General features: G+C 38.4%; 1 protein-coding gene across 7 annotated transcripts in view; it reads right to left on the bottom strand.

Annotated features, from left to right (window-relative positions):
* The window catches only part of cobll1b (cordon-bleu WH2 repeat protein-like 1b), a 54,050-nt gene that overhangs the window by 21,944 nt on the left and 13,772 nt on the right, over positions 1–18,334 (bottom strand). For 5 of the 7 annotated variants that reach the window (XM_079617586.1, XM_079617587.1, XM_079617585.1 and 2 more), the window contains exon 3: positions 2,266–2,457. In XM_079617586.1, the coding sequence (XP_079473712.1) occupies positions 2,266–2,457 (192 nt within the window). Of the gene's footprint in view, positions 1–2,265; positions 2,458–10,600; positions 10,730–18,334 lie in introns of those variants that run through there. The other 2 variants (XM_079617590.1, XM_079617591.1) reach the window with 1 other exon arrangement.

Below are 18,334 nucleotides of genomic sequence, written 5' to 3'. Positions count from 1 at the left end.
GCAATCATCTGATGAGTTTCATAACAGCAATCATCTGAGAATCTGCATGACCTCATGTACAGCACGGCTCAGAGATTAACACCTTCCATGCAGAAGTGTACCATACTCATTAAAAGTAAAGTAAAATCGTATCAGCTTTGAGAATTTTCGTATTAAGTTACTATAATAATGCATAACGGTTCAGGTTGTTAAGGCTACAGAAACGGACAGAGCTGCAAGTAAACCAATGTTTCATGTGCTCAGGCTCAAACTGTAATTTTTGCAGTGTTTATTCCATCCTGCCAAACATGCGCCATGTTCAAAATAGTTGATTACATCATTATAAACTCTCTGAACAGTGGTATTTCAATAAGTAAAGGACTATATTTGTAAGATCATGAGAGATGATACAGTATCTGAGCAGTGTCAGGGGTGCTACAACCCAGTTAACGGGTACACGACAGTAACATAGCCAACGTTTTTGGCATTGTGGCCTAATAAAGAGTTTTGCAAAAGCAACAAATGTCCAGTCTTGTGTAAAGGTTTGCCAACAAACTCCTCAAGCACATCTGTATATTGTAATTTGTTTACAAAGTAATTTTTCTAAAATATTTGGCAATTATTACTTCTGGATGGAGGGAAACTCCAGTGTCAACCAAAGTCAACACAATCTTTTACAATGTTGTTTGCAGAGCACAAGGCTGTGACATTATTTAAAGCTGAAGTGTGGTTTTAAAGAATACATGTTGAATAAAGTACATTTTTTATATCCAACTAGCAAATGTTTTTTTAATATGTTCATGTTTTAAGCTTAAAGGAACACTCCACTTTTTTTGGAAATAGGCTCAGTTTCCAACTCCAGTTAAAAAGTTTTACCGTTTTCTAATCCATTCAGCCGATCTCCTGGTCTGGCGGTAGCACTTTTAGCATAGCTTAGCAAGCATAGATCATTTAATCTGATTAGACCGTTAGCATCTCTCTCAAAAAAATTACCAAAGAGTTTCGATATTTTTCCTATTTAAAACTTGACTCTTCTGTAGTTACATCGTGTACTAAGGCCGACAAAAAATAAAATGCGATTTTCTAGGCCAATATGACTAGGAACTATCCTCTCATTCCTGCGTAATAATCAAGGAACTGCTGCCGTACAGCAGCGCAATGATATTACAAACTTAGCGCCGGTCACGTTGGAAGTTACTGAGCTGGGGACTATTTTTAGGCGCTGCGTAATATCATTGCGCTGCTGGTACGGCAGCAGTTCCTTGATTATTACCAAGAATGTGAATATAGTTCCTAGTCATATTGGCCTTTTCCTTTAGGAACATGTCGACTTTTTGGGACTTTAGCTTATTCACCGTATCCCCCAGAGTTAGATAAGTCCACACATACCCTTTTCATCTCCGTGCGTGCCGTAACTCTGTCTGACGCACCCACCGCTAGCCTAGCTTAGCACAAAGACTGGAGGTAAATGGCTCCAGCTAGCATACTGCTCCCAATAAGTGACAAAATAACGCCAACATTTTCCTATTTACATGTTGTGATTTGTAAAGTCAAAGCGTGTACAAATAACAAGATCACATGAGACACAGCCATATACATACTGGGAACTATATTCTCAGAAGGCGAAGCACTGCTACTTCTGCAGAGTGATAGTAGCTAGATATAGATATATAAATAATAATAAAAAAAGCATATAACAAAATTACTAAAGCTTAAACTATAATTAAAATGAGCTCAAACTAAAAAACTAAAACTAAAAGCTAATCCAAAATATTAATAAATACTATGATAGTATATAAATAATACTAAAATAACACTGATTGAGCGGTTCAAGTATTATGAATTAAGACATTTTTGTAAGATTTCAGACTTTTAACGGTCTTTAATTATGAAATGTCTTTAAGAATCCATGGGAGCTCACTTTGACTTTTCACTTTTCTGTCAGCTAGTTGTGTTTATTTCTGTTCAGAGACTCTTATCTTGAAGCTTTTCTATTCCTGTCATATCATTGTTCAAGTTTCCTGTGTTTATGCTCTTTGTCCCTTAGTTTGTTTTGGTTTCAATAGTACAATAGTGACCCACTGAGTTCACCTGCGTCTAGTTAAGTTGCTTGATTTCGATTTATTTTGGATTATCTTGTTTATTTGATTAAAACGGTTCCTTTGTTTCTTCTCTTCCTTCATCTTCCCTGCTTAAAATGTAACATCTTTACCAAGTGAACTCCAAACCAGCCTCCAGAGGTTTATAAATCCAGCTATACCTAAAACACATTAACAAAACCCTCACCTGCCATGGACCACGTCGGTCTTCTCCACCCCTCCAGGAAGGACCACGGTGAGCGTTAAATCCTGCTCCAGCAGGTTTTCCTTCTGGTCCATGGCAGGGTGAGGGTATGCTGGGAGCTTGTGGCTCAGCAATGGAGCATCCAGGCTTTTCTGGACAGGAGGAGGAGGAGGTGCTTTGCTTTTCGATGATCTCCTGTTAAACAAAGAGAAAACGGATTCAAAACATGAAAGTGTCATGTGTTGAATTTATGAGTTATAGGTACAGAAAGCAATTTCTGAGAAACTGTTGATATTTGGAATCAACCCAAACAAACACACCCCTCCCTTATTGCTCCGTCCCCAAAATACACAAACACGCAATGCAAGAATGGATGTCTCTTTCATAGCTGAAGCGAAGCAAAACACTAGTCGCCAGACACTAATGTAGCAAAAACACTGTCCTGTTAAACACACTATATTTAGAGAAAAATGACTGTAAAATCAAGAGTGTAAACACTAACGCACGCATGCTAGATCATGATTTTGCGATCTGACACATTTTGCAACACAATGACATAAAATTGTGCAGCTAGTTTCCATTTGCATGCATGCAATTGCTTTTGGCTGCTGTGACTTTAGACTTCTACGTAAATACCATATTTGCATGTGAAATAAGTACTCAAACAAGGCCTGCAGGTCTGCTGTCACATCCAAAATAGTTTTTAACCCCATCCTCATTCAAAAACAGAACACTGTCAAAAAGATGTGCAAAAATATTATCATTAGGGGTACAACAGCTTATTACAAGAGCAATACCCTTAAAATGACAACTTTGTACCTTATTTACCCCTAAAAGGTTCATAGTAGTACCTTAGGGTACACATTAGTACTTTGGAGTAGGGGTTGAACCGACTAGTCGACCTTAATGCAATGCTGTGACGCTTTAAGCTTGACGTCGACTAGTTGTGTTGATCATGTGACACTATAATTATCACCATCAAGTGTGTGGAAATACTTCACTAAAGATGAAGCTTGTAAAAAAGTCACTTGCAAAGTAAGTCTGTCCTGAATTACAACAAAAGTACAAGTGCAATGCACACTCATCTGAAAAGCCATCCGCTAATGTTAGGTGAGGAATGCAAATCATCTCGACAGCAGTCAATTGACCCTTCGCAGGGAGTTTGATTGACAGGCGATCTGATCAATCATAATCCGCCGAATCCGCCATTTCTGTCCGACAAAGCAGGAGAGTTAGTAGATTAACATGGGAGGATTTGAACTTGAGAAGCGGAGTGTACTGACATCTTTCCTCAGTTAAAAAAACATTCCTTCTGATGTTCATTCATGTTTATTTGATGCTATAAATGAATAGAAGGAAGAGATGATCGGTTCACGAGCAGCTTTAACTGAGGCTCTACAGCGATCTGTCAGGCTACGTTTACACGTGGACGGCTTTTTTCATAAACTGACATTTCACCCCTCTCCGTTTTCAAAAATAACATCGTGCACACCTGTCAGTTTTCAGAAAAGTGTTCGTTTACATGAACCCGTGTATATGCCGTCTAGAGCATGCCGAACCTGTAGGTGGCAGTGTAACGAGAAGCTCAAGCCCACGTTAGCCAATCAGAATCCCGAAAATAGTCACATACTGTGATGTCAGCTGCCTAAAACTCAGTTGTTCTCAGTTTATATGCAATCAGTTTATTATAACAAAGTTTTCCAAAAATCTCCACTCTGGCCGGAGTTTTTAGAAAGAATCGTTTTCAGAGGCGAATTCTCCGTTTGCGTGTAAACGAAGGGCACAAGCGAAGGAAAATGTCTCCGTTTTTCAAAATAACCATGTACGTGTAAATGGGGCCAGTGAGTAGGCTTGCAGCCTATCTTGTGTAAATGACATTGTTATGCCAACAAAATGCATCAATAATTTTTTTGTGTGTTTTTGTTGCATTGTTACCGTTAAGTTGCAACATATTATGTGCTGTCTTTCAGCATCTGTATCATTTTCTGCTAATAAATTGCAAATTGTGGCATGTTGCAAAGCAGTCCCATCTCTTGTGTTTTTATGAATGACGAAAACTATGAAAATTACTCGAAAACTATGAACCTTTTAGGGGTAAATAAGGTACAAAGATGTAATTTTAAGGATACAGCTATTGCAACCATACTTTCTCTGACAGCGCATGTTTGCAAAGCCTACATACATATATCACAAAATAACGCACGCTGAGACATGCCACTGTAAAGCACATGCTGATTTATAACGCAGAGCTAGAAATAGTACAAGGTTTGGCAAACATTTCCTCATTTTATTCTTAATTATTTCCTCTATTGTTTAAGAATAATAGTATCTATCCTTCTTCCTGCGCATTACCTCACCATGACTGGACACACCAAAAAAGTGTGACCGTCTCAGACTAACGTTTCAAATTTCAAAACAGTTTTTTTTTTTCACAGCTTAAATTGAATTAATACTCTTTTTGGACAGCGATGACATTCGGGCTGAACTCGTCTCTTACCTCAAAAGTTCAAGGAACATTTGATTACTCATAATATGACCCCTTTAAATCTCATTAGGCCAAGCACTATACGACACTGTCCAAAAACTTTGTTGCTCAATGTGGTCAATTTTAGGTTATAGGGCATTGAACACCTCAGGCTGTATTACGCCATATGAAGCAGAAGGGTTTTGTTTGAATGTCAAATTAATCCAAATATGATGACTCCAGAGAGATGAGAAAATGACTGAACCTTCTGTTCTGCAAAAACAATAATGGTGGGCATCAGAAACACAATAAATCACTATTTGCTGACATACTAACAGTTCACAAATGTCTCTCAACAGCAGACAATATTTTATATTTATTACCTGATTTTTATTTGATTTACAAGATTCCCAGTGGAGAGTCAGGAATAGTACAGGCCTAAGGAACAGAGTGTAAACATTACGCAGGAAGTTGGGAAAGCCCCTGAAATGTGTGCATTAGCATAGCGTGTTATGTTTGAGTTGGTAGGGCAGGCCAAAGTAAACACAAGGGTTTCTGACACGGTAAGCAGACACATTTAAAACAGACGTTTCAAATAGTAAATTAGTGTCTACCAAAGTGCTCATCAACATACATCTGAAGATTTATTTGCACAAAGGGCGTTTTTCTTCAAAGGTGCCGTGGCTCGTCCAATCAGAATTCAGAGATTACAAGATTCATTAAATTTAATCATATTATCTGTTGTGAAAACACAAAAATAACAAAAAGAAAAGGCAATACCAGAATGCATTAAGACAAAAACAAATAATCCAAAATGGTTCTTCTTTCCATTTGTATCTGTTTCGACCTGAAAGGACTTTCATGCAGTGGATTGAGAGGAATATTATTAATATAAAAATGACTTTTAATGGGATAATTTCAAACTATTTCAAACAGTAAATAGAGCAATGGGCCTTGAAGGATCAAATCAGTCGACAAACTCTCAGACATCGACCGAGACACAATGTTGATATTTCAAGGTTCACAACTGTCCACCTCTTTAACCATAACAGCTTTATCAAACCTCTCTGTAATTCCTGAATACTGCAATGCATAGTCTCCCAGGTAATCATTTATAGTTAACAAACATCACCCAGTGAGTGATATACAGTATAAGTTGAAAATGGTACATCCAACTTTACCTGTACATAGAGTACAATACACTCATGTAAACCAATACTATATAGCAAATCTCGACTGCATGTTGATATCATTGCAAAATATAAACTATTTTATTGCACAGCTTTATATATAAAAAGTTGTCTGCAACTTAAGTATATCAAACTTTATCTGCATACATAGTGTACTCACGTAAAGTGATACACACACACACACACACACACACACACACACACACACACACACACACACACACACACACACACACACACACACACACACACACACACACACACACACACACACACACACACACACACACACACACACACACACACACACACACACACACACACACACACACACACACACACACACACACACACACTATATATTTTAAATATATTCTAAACACATATTGTTGTGCCTATGCAGTTTATGGTAACATTTACTATTACTTTTGTACCCTTTATGTTAAATGTAAAGTCTGAGTCCTGAACCAAAACCTGTTGAGAACCAGTTCTCTTCTTATCTTTCTAAATATGTTCCCAAATCGGAATATTCCAGATATGTGATGCATTTATTCCAGTCAAAGGCACTTAAACTGTACATTAATGCGATGAAAGGGACACGTGGCAGCGGTTTTCCTGTCAGCTGAATTTAAATGACAAAGACCTTCATGGAAACATCTGACAGCATGCATGCATTGTTTGACTTGTTGTGTTGACAGGACAGGCATGCATGTAAACATGCGCCCGGACTGCAAAAAGACAAAAGCTGACATGTTGACTGACTGCTTTTGATGCTGGTTTTTTTATGGGGGATCTGTGGAATGGACTTACGCACAGCTGTGAATCTGAAAGTACAGTATAAGCAAATGATGGACGTCTGGGCCTTTATATGACTATGAGAGGCTGAGTCACAGTGAGCGGATCTGGAGACTATTTGATCACCATCTCTGAACAGTGAATGACACACCGGCGTGTCGGAGCTTGACTTGAGGAAGGCCTTTTCCTGTGACACATCGCTTGAGATCTAAACTCATTCATCATCAGCACAGATAGCTATCATTAAACACAACCACATATCTTCAATAAACTAGAGCTCTCACACAAAAGCATGCATGCTTTGCTCACAATGGCAGCAATCTTTTGGAGTAACGAACTTAAAAATCTGCTTTTTTGTAACTTGAACTGAAACATGGAATCAGATTTGTCAAGTTTCTAAAAAATGTTTTTACAAACTTGATGCAAACCACATTTGTATCTGTATGCTTTTAAATCCAGTTACAAGCTGATTTTCAAAAGGCAAATTGGATTTTAAGTTGTTGTTTTTTGCCATGTAGAATACAACAGACTACAAAAGTTTTGGGTCGGTAAGGTTTTCTGAAACAAGTCTATTATACAGTAAAAACAGTAACAGTGTGAAATATTATTATCATTTAAAATAACTGTTTTATATTTGCATATTTTTTTAATCAAATTTTTTCCTGTGTCACATGATCAGAAATCATTCTAATATGCTGATTTGCTGAAGAAACATTTATTATTATCACTGTTGAAATAGTTGAGCTGTTTAATATTTTTGTGGAAACCATGACAATTTTTAGTGTAAACACAGTTTTATAAACTGCTGGAGAAAGCAACTGTAATCAATTAAGTCGGTTTAACAGCATGATGTCATTAAAAAATGACTTAATGACCAGCAGAGTGAAGAAACATGACTAATGTCTCAGTGAATGTTTGCACACGTACTGTAATTTAATTCATTAATAAGTCAAACCCACAATGCATAAACTCAAGAGACATTTGGTCACATAAGGGCACTTCAGATCGCACCTCAACTTGGATATATTTAAAACACCTGTTGTGGGGGGGGAATCTGAACAACATGTGCGGCTATTTACTGAGCCCTCAAAACAAGGGCGAGGCAAAAGTTTAAAGCAGACACACGCAGCCATGCGTTCACCATACAGATCCTAACACTGGATAATCTGCATTATCACAGTATCGACTCAACACACACAACAACATTTTTAGACTATCTCGGATCATCAGACATCAGTAAACTAAGGTCGTAAGGCTCATTACTGGAATATTTGAAATACCAGCACAGACCCCATCCCCCCCACTGATCTGGCTCAAAATGTGAATGCATTTCCCCCCAAATTGAAGTATGTAAATGATGAAAACTCTCTTATATTTGAGCTTTTTCTCATCTAGATTCCAGTTCTGCTTACTTTGGACATCTACTAAATTTCATGGATGCTTTTAAAAGCTATGGATGACATTCACAATATATCGATGAAAATAGTGTTTACCAATAAACATTTAGCAACTACTCGCTATGTTCTTCTGGCACTCTAGAAAAGAGACGTTTCATATTAGTAGGCCTACTTAGTTCAAATTGAGCTAAAAATGTCTACAAAATATTATTTGAGATGTGGACTTCTTAAGATTACCATTAGGATCAATGGATAAACTTAGATTTTTTGTTGCAAATAGCGGATTTTAGATTTTAAAGCGCAAATGCATTGACAAATATAAGACCAAATACATCCCAGTCTCAGCAACACCAACAAACGATTTACGGTTGTGTAATTTCATCTATTTGCTGTAATATTCACACACAATCTAAAAGCGCGAGGTGCAGGCAGTGGAAAGATGTCAAGATGCGTTTCTTAAAAACTTTTTTTAAACATAAGCGCTGCGTTTTTAAAACGAGACGCAAAAGATGTGAGATGTTGGCGCAACGGTCAAACTCGTCCTTCTAGCGCGTTTACATAGAAAAGCAATGGAAAAGTAGCGCAGTGGAACTGAAAAACGCGTTCTGTGTTCATTGATACAGAATATTCTGATTGTTTATTATGTAGACATTCTTGTTTTTCCACTAGCTGTCCAAGCGAGGAGATAAACATGGCAGACTGTGAGCAGCTCACTCAGCGGAGGAGCTAAGCTAATAGGGCAGATTTCGGCACCAGTCGTGGGCGGGGCTTGTTACATTGCGATGTCATAATGTGTAGAAAACACGATCGACTCATTTTGAGACACCGTTTATGATTCATGGGGAATATAAAAAGGAGTGGGTGGTTTTTTACCATTATGGTTGTGTACACTGCACACATTTATGTTCTAACACCATGTAAAAAATGTTTGTACATAATTGGTGCCCTTTAAAGAACTTAAGGTTTCATAAATACAGAAAGTTGTGAGTATGAGATTTAAATCTTTAATTAAATAAATGAATACCACTGAACAGCATTAAAAGGTTGAAAGTTGTAATATAAATCATATGTAATACACTATTAAAAATAAATAGAGTTTGCGATTGTGATCATGTGACACTGAAGACTGGAGCAATGGCTGCTGAAAATGCAGCTTTGCATCACAGGAATACATTTAATTTTAACATATATTCACATAGAAAACAAGTTGATTAAAATTGTAATAATTTTTCACACCATTACTGATTTACTGTCATTTTGATTAAATAGATACAGCCTAATTAATAAATGAAAATAAAAAACCTAACCCTAACCAGAAATGTCATTAACACTCATTCAAACCTGAAATAAGCATTAATTACATCACCTTTAGTCCTTTAATCACTCTAAACTCATCAAGGTGAGAAAGAGAGAGAGGGTGTAAGTGTGTGCGTGACACAGAGAGAGAGAGAGAGAGAGAGAGAGAGAGAGAGAGAGAGAGAGAGAGAGAGAGAGAGAGAGAGAGAGAGAGAGAGAGAGAGAGAGAGAGAGAGAGTTTATGACTTCCTACCGTTCAGAACTAAAGCACAGTGGCAATGAGTCTTTTGTTAACATTATCAGCTAAGTAGGCACTAAGTGTCTGCCGCCCATTTCCAACAACTTTATTAAAGTCTGTGTGGTCCTGTGGGCGGCTGCGAGCCAGCTACAGTAGCCTAATTAATGTTTACAAAACTTACTCAGCAAAGACCACTTGCGTTATTAAAGCGCTCAGGGAGAGTGGGGCTATCTGGGGTCACCTGAAATCACTAATACATGTATTATACTGGGAAACAACAACATGTAGAAGAAGCTCAGGGGGAACCGACACACAGACTGATCGAATTCCTCGCATTCTGCATTACTGCAGCTGCCATGCGAGGAGCGACAGATGCAATGCGTTGTGGAATTTCATTATGCGAAGGATCAGGCTAACTGTTGTCTGAGATTGTTGGGAGAATGGTTCAAAAGCGTGCATGCTTGCCGAGTGAATATGGGACGAATGAGCCGGGGTTTCCTTGCGTCCTACTTGGGCATTGTGACGGGCTGCTTCCAGTATTGGCCCTTTGAGGAAAGGTGGGTTTGTGTTGTAAGAGCTGAACAATATCCAAAAAGACACCTTCCTGCTACACAGCGGACTCCATCCGGGATATTTTAGGAACAATGCAGTTTAACTTTAGCGTTTTACTTCATAAACTTCAGACAAACTTTGCAACCCAACAACACACGATTATATAAAAGTCCAGTTACTTATTTTCCAGGTAAATCCAAAACACACACATAAGGTACGGTCGTGTGACTGGTTTCACAACTTAGTGTAAACAAGGTAGAATAAACTAACACATTTTGCGCTGAGTGACACGAACATGCATGAACAAGACCTGCATACAGGATTTGCATTACAGTTACCTGCCCTACAGGTACAAGACAAGGACAGTCATTCATTAAACCTAGATTCTGAAACTGTTGTTTCTTACCTCCTGTGCTGCAGTGTGAAATTCCTCTTTTTGGTCACCTCACATGTCCCATTGATCCACACAGTTAGTCAGTGAACGAGTAAGACACGACTAGAGAAACATTCTGCCCAAAAGTGGCAGGCCCACCTTAAGGCCACGCCCCTTTATGACATCAGACTCCCCATTGGCCTGTCAGACAAACCTCTGGCATGAAAGTGTGTGTGTTAAAGCGAAGCCGAGCAGCTGATCATGGCCAAAGACGTGTAATCAGCTTTTGTGTCTCCACTCTGTAAACTCAAAGACTGGTGGCATTGGCCATTCAGTGATTGATGAAATACCATTGCGCTAATGCAATCAAGTCTTATCGCTTTCAGCTATGTTTGCTTTGCTGTTATCAAACTACAATGCAAGCATGCACACTAGAGTACATTGAAGTCCATGGAAACGGCACACTGCAAGGAGAGTCGTGAGAAAAAAGTTAAGAAAAGAAAGTTAGCTGCAGATGTAAGCATTCATTGAAAGGCGGGTCCCGGTTTCCTACATTTTTATATAATTTCAGCATGATCCAGCTCTTTCCACACCCTCAAAAACTGACCTTACTCATTCCTATCCATCAAACAAACTGCTAAACATTTCTGTATGCAAACTTACAAGAGTAGGAATGCAAGCAGGCGTCCGTTAAAAGTTTCGCAGCGTACCAAATTCCAACTTTGACCTGCAAATTCATAGCAAAAATACAATGCAAATATATTTTAGCACAAAGAATACAGATTTAATACATAATAAAGCTGAACAATTAGCAATGCTGGTCCTGTAAGTGGGATATATCTTTTACTTTACATTTCAAATTCATTATTGTCATTTATAGTTATTTATTTGATTAAAAACAGAAGATCTAGAGAGTGACATAAAACCCTATATGTGCTTTCCAGATATCTGATATCTAATAGCATCGGCTATTAAACAAAATGTAGCCTATATATCGTAAACCACTAATTTTAACAATTTAGATGTATTAGTTGTCATAGAGAATGACTTCATATACTGCTGCCCATAATCATTGCAAGATCTGAAGTTATGTAAAGTCTAGTGCAACACACTTTTCATTAGTTTAACCCAGATTTAGAGATCACTTGCGCAACTACAAAAAGAGCAGAAGCATAATACAGAAGTATTCGCTCACATTCTTGCTCAGGCATGTCAGGGCCCAAAGGTTTAATTAAACCTGCTAGAAGAAAAACAACTGCTCTTTTCCATCGCCTGTGATCTTGCTATTATCTCGGCTTTTCCTTGAGAGATGGACCTAATTATGTGATCCCTCAAGACAGCACCACATCAGCTCGAGCACGCTCTGGGCGGCGAGCCGATAACAGCTGATTCAATCGGTGGCCGAATGCAAATGATTGATTAAGCATCGGTTGCGCTTGTACTACGGAGAAAACATGTGATCTTTTCTGGGAATTCTGATGCAATCTAAGAAAAAAAAAGAAAAAAAGACCTTCTTTATTAGACCTTCTGAATCATTTCAATTCCTGTCATGATATCACAAACATGCTTTTGCTAGATTCTTGTAATGTGTTCATGGCCCTCGAATGAGAGTAAAGCAAGTGTGGGAACTTCGGATGGAAAACTCTGCCAACGAATGAGCATTTCATCAGGTGCAGGGAGTTCATAAAGTGTCCAGATGAAAAGAGTCACTCCTGACAGACTCACACATGGCGTAATAATGAGAACCGAATCATCCAAACACAGCTGTGATTCATGTGGTCGTCTGTCTACCAGATTCAGCTCTTTATCATGAGACTCGTTCACAAACAGAAGCCTGCAGTGACGCCAAACCAGACTGGTGCGTAGGAAGAAGCAGATTGTTTGGCTAAATCTGAGATAAACTGGCACAATATATTACGAACAATTTTGCGTTGGCCCAGCTGTCAGGTCTCGGCACCAAACGGGCTTTCACAAGCACAATAGTGGTTATGTGATGGAGAAAAGCTGTTGCAACCAATCAAAATCTAAAGGGGAGTCACTAATCTCAGGTTTACAGGTGAAAAGTGTCATTTCTGCACCACTATCATCACTGAACAGAATAATAAAAAAGCTATTGTATTGACTTGTATTTGAAATGTAGCGCACAAATTGTATAGACTAGTTATGCTACCAATGTTTTTGTTACCAAAGCAGCAAGTAATTTTAAGCATCACAATCAAACCGTGTGCAAATTGAGTATTCATTTTGAGATTTTGCTAAAGATTACATTTAACATTGTAATTTATGTGATTGTTAAATGTCATTAATAAAATTATTAAATAATCTTAAGTGGCCGGTAGTGATGTAAGGGCTAGTTTACCCAAACATTTTTAATTCTGCCACTCGCTGTTCCAAACCTGTATAATAACTTTCTTTCCTCTGTGCAACACCAAAGAATATATTTTACATTGGACTCTACTGCAGTCAATGATGACAGAAATGCCATTTTAGGTGAAGCTTCTCATGCAGAGCTAGAATGTGACTTTTGATAACTTGCAATATAGGCAACAAAAAATTTAATAAAATATGGAGATGGAGATGGAGAAAAAACACAGAGGAAAGGAAGTTATACCAATTTGGAACAACATAAAGGGTGAGTATAGCCTGGGAAAACCCTGAAGAACAAGATTTGCTCTGCAAGTCCGCCTGGCCAAGAGCCCATTTCCAATGTTTCTAAATCGAGGCAACAATCACAAACATTGAGGAGTGCTTTACACGATGGCGATCGCTCTGATTGGTTTTAGGTCTATCCAATTGCACCCATTTGAGGCATTTGAGTGACGTCCAATGGTGACGCCCCTTTGGAAATGGGCTGTGAATGAAATTTCCCCAGACCCAGTCTAAGTTACAACTGAGAAGGGTCTGGTGTCAACCAGGCTAGGGTGAGTATTTAATTGCTGGATGTTCATTAACTGCTTTCAAGTTAAGTCCAATTTATTTGTTAAGCGCGTTTTACATTACAAATTAGTTTTTTTAAAGCAGCTTTAGAAATTCATACTGTTATGTCTATTATGCCTTTACCATAGAGCAAGTTTCAGGGCTGGGCGTTTAGTATATTGTATAGTCAATCATAGTCTATTGCGGCATCCTTAAAATAATGCATTACAACTTTAATTCAATTAGATAATTATTTTAAAAAATTGTGAGAGCTTTTAATTTTTGCAGTTACTTTGCAGTAAAATGGCGAATTATGCAGGATCTCAAAACAATTTTGACTTTTTTAATTTTTCATTGAATTCAGCGATCGTGGAATCGCGAAACACTGGAGGGATTGTATAGTCACATATATCTGTGCCAGAGTGACTCAAAGTGACCGCTAGTGACTGACAAGATAGAAATTTGAATATTCAATTGTTCTTCATATAAAAAGTTCAGTTTTTCATTAGCAGAAGGGTTAAAAGTGCCCTACTGCCTGAAATAATCAGTTATGGAAAGTGGACAAAGGGTGAGGCCCCAAAAATTCCAATCATATGCTTTAAGAGATTACTGCCTCAGTCACGCAGTATCTGCATGCTCAAACCTGATCCATAATCCTGAGTCTGCTGAAAACAACTCCATCCTGCCATAGTTTATAGAGCTTTCTGATGTCAAAAATCATTGTTTGGCCAGTGGAAAGTTTTATTCAGCATGCTCCATTGAAGCGGTGCATTAGAAAGGCAGGAAGAGTGACTGACCTTCAGATCAAATTCAGATCACAGTTTACCGTGATTCTGCAGTTTCCTCACACTCACAATGAGGGAGATCAGTGAAGCCCGACCACGAGAGAAGTTCCCTTTCTTTTTTTTCATGTCTTTCCAGCACCCCCAGACCTTGTTGGAGCGAGATGTCAATCGTGCCAGTTTTCCTTTGCCCTTATAAAAACAGAGGGAATGCTAAAAATGCTCACCGCTGACAGCTACTCCCTGCAGATCTGCTGAAAAGGTGTGATGACCATGAATGAAAGCATTATGTGAGCTACACTTTAAGGTTTTTCACACATAATAACAGTTCTATTTAGAACCATATCGTCCTGTTTTACGGTAAAACGGTTCTTTGTGTTAGAGCTTAGAGTTTTTTTAATTTTTTATCTGTAACCGTCAAAAAATCCTTCCAAAGCCACAAAGCACCTTATTATTGATTTTTTGGAGCTCAACCATCCAACTACACATACTGTCAACACTCTCAACAGGTACTTCATATAAGAGATACACCGATTACAATTTTCTAGTCCATTTCCGATTTCCGATTTTTCAGTGAGTTTTCTTTTTTTTTTTCACTTTACAGCACACACAAATATTTATTTTCTATATTTTTTTTTTATAGAACACCAGATACTTTTACCCAAACTGAATAATAAAAACAAGTTTAAATGGGTAAATTTTCAATAAATATTTTTGAGTCTTCATTTTATTTTCTGACATAGCCTACTCCAGTTCTTGTTCAAACACACTAACATGCAAATTCTGTGCATTTTAGGCACTTTTTTTTGTGAAATCATAATTATTTTGTCCATCAAAAGTGTGCTTTCACTTTAATTGAGCTTGAGCAGCGCAGAAAAAATAGACTTGGCGCCGAAACCCGCGCCTCACCGCTGCTCACGCGCCGCTCCTGCTGCCGGTGTGAATTCACTCATTGATTAACATGAGCGTCGGAAAAAAAAAAACGCGCAGCTCACACTTGCGGTGTGAAACGGACGTAATTCACGAGGTTTCCTACATGTGCGTTCGTCCGTGTGCACGTGTGATGCTGATGTTGCGCGATGTTAATCATGCGGCGCCCGAGTGCATACATTGACCGGCATAAAATCGGCATATGTCAGACTGACCGGCCGGTCGCCGCTCATGGCCGATCACATGAAAATCGGCCAATTCCGGTCACCAGCCGATCAATCTGTGCATCTCTACTTCATATCCTTATTAAAATGCCTATAAATTTTAACTAGTAGTGTTGAAAATTAACGGTATTTCGATACCAAGTCGATACCCACTGAACGCTCAAGTGCGTATTTGTGCGAGCACTTTGTAAAGAGCGTCAAAGGTTTCTATTTACAACATGTTTTTGCAGCATTCAGCAAATCACTAACATGTCAGAGAGCGCATGAATGCAAAGGCCAATCAAATGTGTTTAATGAGTTAGTCAGAATCAGCTCAATACACTAGAGTTTGCACACTCGCAATAGGGGTGTGCGATATTACGATTTTTGATCGTGGACGATTAAAATGTCTCCACGATCTGCTTTTGAAGAAATTTCATTGGATCGTGCATTTTATCAGTTTGCATTTCTGACTGTACAGCGCGACGTATATCCACATGAAATGCAGAGGAACGGGACACTGTAGTTCATAACAATTAATTATTTGCATGTGCTTTAAAGCCTTGCCGGTTAAACATGTCATTCGCTGCTGATGCGCTGTTCTAAAGCCTTGTTTATACTCGACGCGTCCGCACGAGTGCGAAGGTGCGCGCGGCAAAAATGACGTCATTGCGGTGTGGGAGGTCGCGCGCGTTGGGTGCGCAAAGGCCTATTTCGCCTGCCGGTGTGCACGGCAGATTTTGTAACAGCGCGCGCGGCTCCGCATCTGAAGATGAACGACTTCGAGCCGAATCTGGCCGAGCTCGACCTTCTCATCACACCAGCACCCAGTTTGCGCGTCTAAATTAGTTGCTTACATTTAAAAAATGAGCATACAATAGCATAAAAAGCCTTTTTAATGAACATAAAGGTCCATGTTTAATACAAATGTACACGAAAGTTAATGAATGTTTAGCGAAATTATAATTTTTTAAGAGATCGTTAATTTAGTTGTATACATACATGTATTCCCATATAGGCTAGCCTACAAATATTTTGTTCTAATGGCACACGTAATAATCTCAGGGTTTACTGGGTTTTACACGATTATTTTTGTATTGGTGGTGGTATACTAAAATAAACATTGTCACGTGCTTATCTTTCTTCTTCTCACCGATTCCTGATGTTTTAGAGGGCAATTACTCGAGTCGCCCCCTGTCGTTTCAAAGAATAGTACAACGGCGAGCGCGTCAAGTATAAACGCCTCAACCGTTTGGAGAGGTGCGCGCGCAGTCAGCGGAGACTCGCGCTCGTGCGGACGCGTCGAGTATAAACAAGGCTTAACTGAGCGCAAACACCCGACGCGCGCACATGCACTAAAAGCCTGTCTAACAGCGTCTGATTACTGGGCTAAGTTATCTTTCGAGTCTTATTGCGCTAATATTGTAAAATACACACAAGGTTTACATAAAGTTGGTTATGTCTAAAGTGAAAGAACAATAGAAAACATTAAGAAAAAAATCTGCTTGTCAAATGCGTGTAGACTCGTTGTGCGCAGATCTTAAAGTGACAGTAGCCCTAATAGTAAACATGCTGCCGCTTGTCCTTAAAGGGACAGTTTCTTTGTTCTTAATTTTTAATAACAAAGACATTTTTTATCTTCGCCACTTTGGCCTAAATGTCTGCCATTATTTTTTATTTTATATTTTGTTACCTAAGGCTTTGTTTTTTTTAATAGGGACATTAGTTTGGCTGTGATGCTCAGTCACTTGCAAAATAGTAAAACCAACATGAAAAGGAATCGTGATAAAATCGTGAATCGTGATTTTCCTGAAAAAAATCGTGATATGATATTTTTGCCATATCGCCCACCCCTAACTCGCAATCATTTCATATAACCAACAAAGTATAAACACAATGTAAATAAGAGATTACATTTACAGTATAGACAGATTTTTTATTATAACGGGAGTTTTCACTCACTCAACTAAAGTGATTTCAGCTTTATACACTACTATACGATTCTGTATAGCACTTTCAAAGCATGGATCTGTATTAAACCTTATAGAAAAAGGGTTCTATTTACAGTATCAACAACAAAGGTTCTGATATTGTTACAATCCGAAAAAGTCTAATTTTGTACTGTTTAGAACCATGTTTTAAGAGTGTTGGAAATGAAGGCTACATTCTGCATAAACAACCCTTGGAAAGACAAAACACCGGCGAGGTCTCTTTAATATTGCAATTGTTTCTTCTAAATAGATTAAAAGGAGAGCACTTTTCTTTTCTTTTTCCAAGACCCTAATTTAACTTTGAAAAATACAAGTAGAAAAGTGGCCGGGATGTGATGCAAAAAGAAGTGGCTTCGATTGAAAAGGGGTGTTTGATGGGCAGAGGAGGATATTCCCTACGGACAGACAAAACACAGATCCAGGGCCACAGCTGGTAATATGGTAAGAGAAGGTCGCTCACCGTAAACACAAGTGTTTAGAGAAGGTCTGGAAAGGCCATTACTCCCAAAGCATTGTGGGATGGGAAGATAGAGATGAGATTGGGGGAAGGAGAGGGAAGAAAATAACACAGAGACCCAGTGTGAATCTCATCCTCCATGCAAGCCCTATTATTTCAAGCAAAACAAAACGTTTTCCCTGAACTATGCTTGTATTCAAACTGCCACCACATTTAAACAACATCTCTCACCTTATAATTAGTCAGACTCCACTGGAAATAGGGGTGGGTGATATACAGTACCAGTTTAACCTGAATTTTATATCATTTTTTTTTGTTTCACTATTAAAATAACTGCTTACCACTGCAACGAAATCAGATAATGATGTTTGTCCCTTGCCAACTAAAACAAGTCAACTAAATGCATATAATAAATGGCATGGTTGTGCATGGTAATAAAAAAAAATACATATTAATTTTTTTTAATCTTAATGCAAATAATAAAGAAC

This window comes from Phoxinus phoxinus, assembly GCF_949152265.1.
Source record: "Phoxinus phoxinus genome assembly, chromosome: 7".
In the NCBI taxonomy this organism is placed as follows: domain Eukaryota; kingdom Metazoa; phylum Chordata; class Actinopteri; order Cypriniformes; family Leuciscidae; genus Phoxinus; species Phoxinus phoxinus.
The sequence above is the reverse complement of the archived record's forward strand: the minus strand, read 5'-3'. Positions and strand labels throughout refer to the sequence as shown.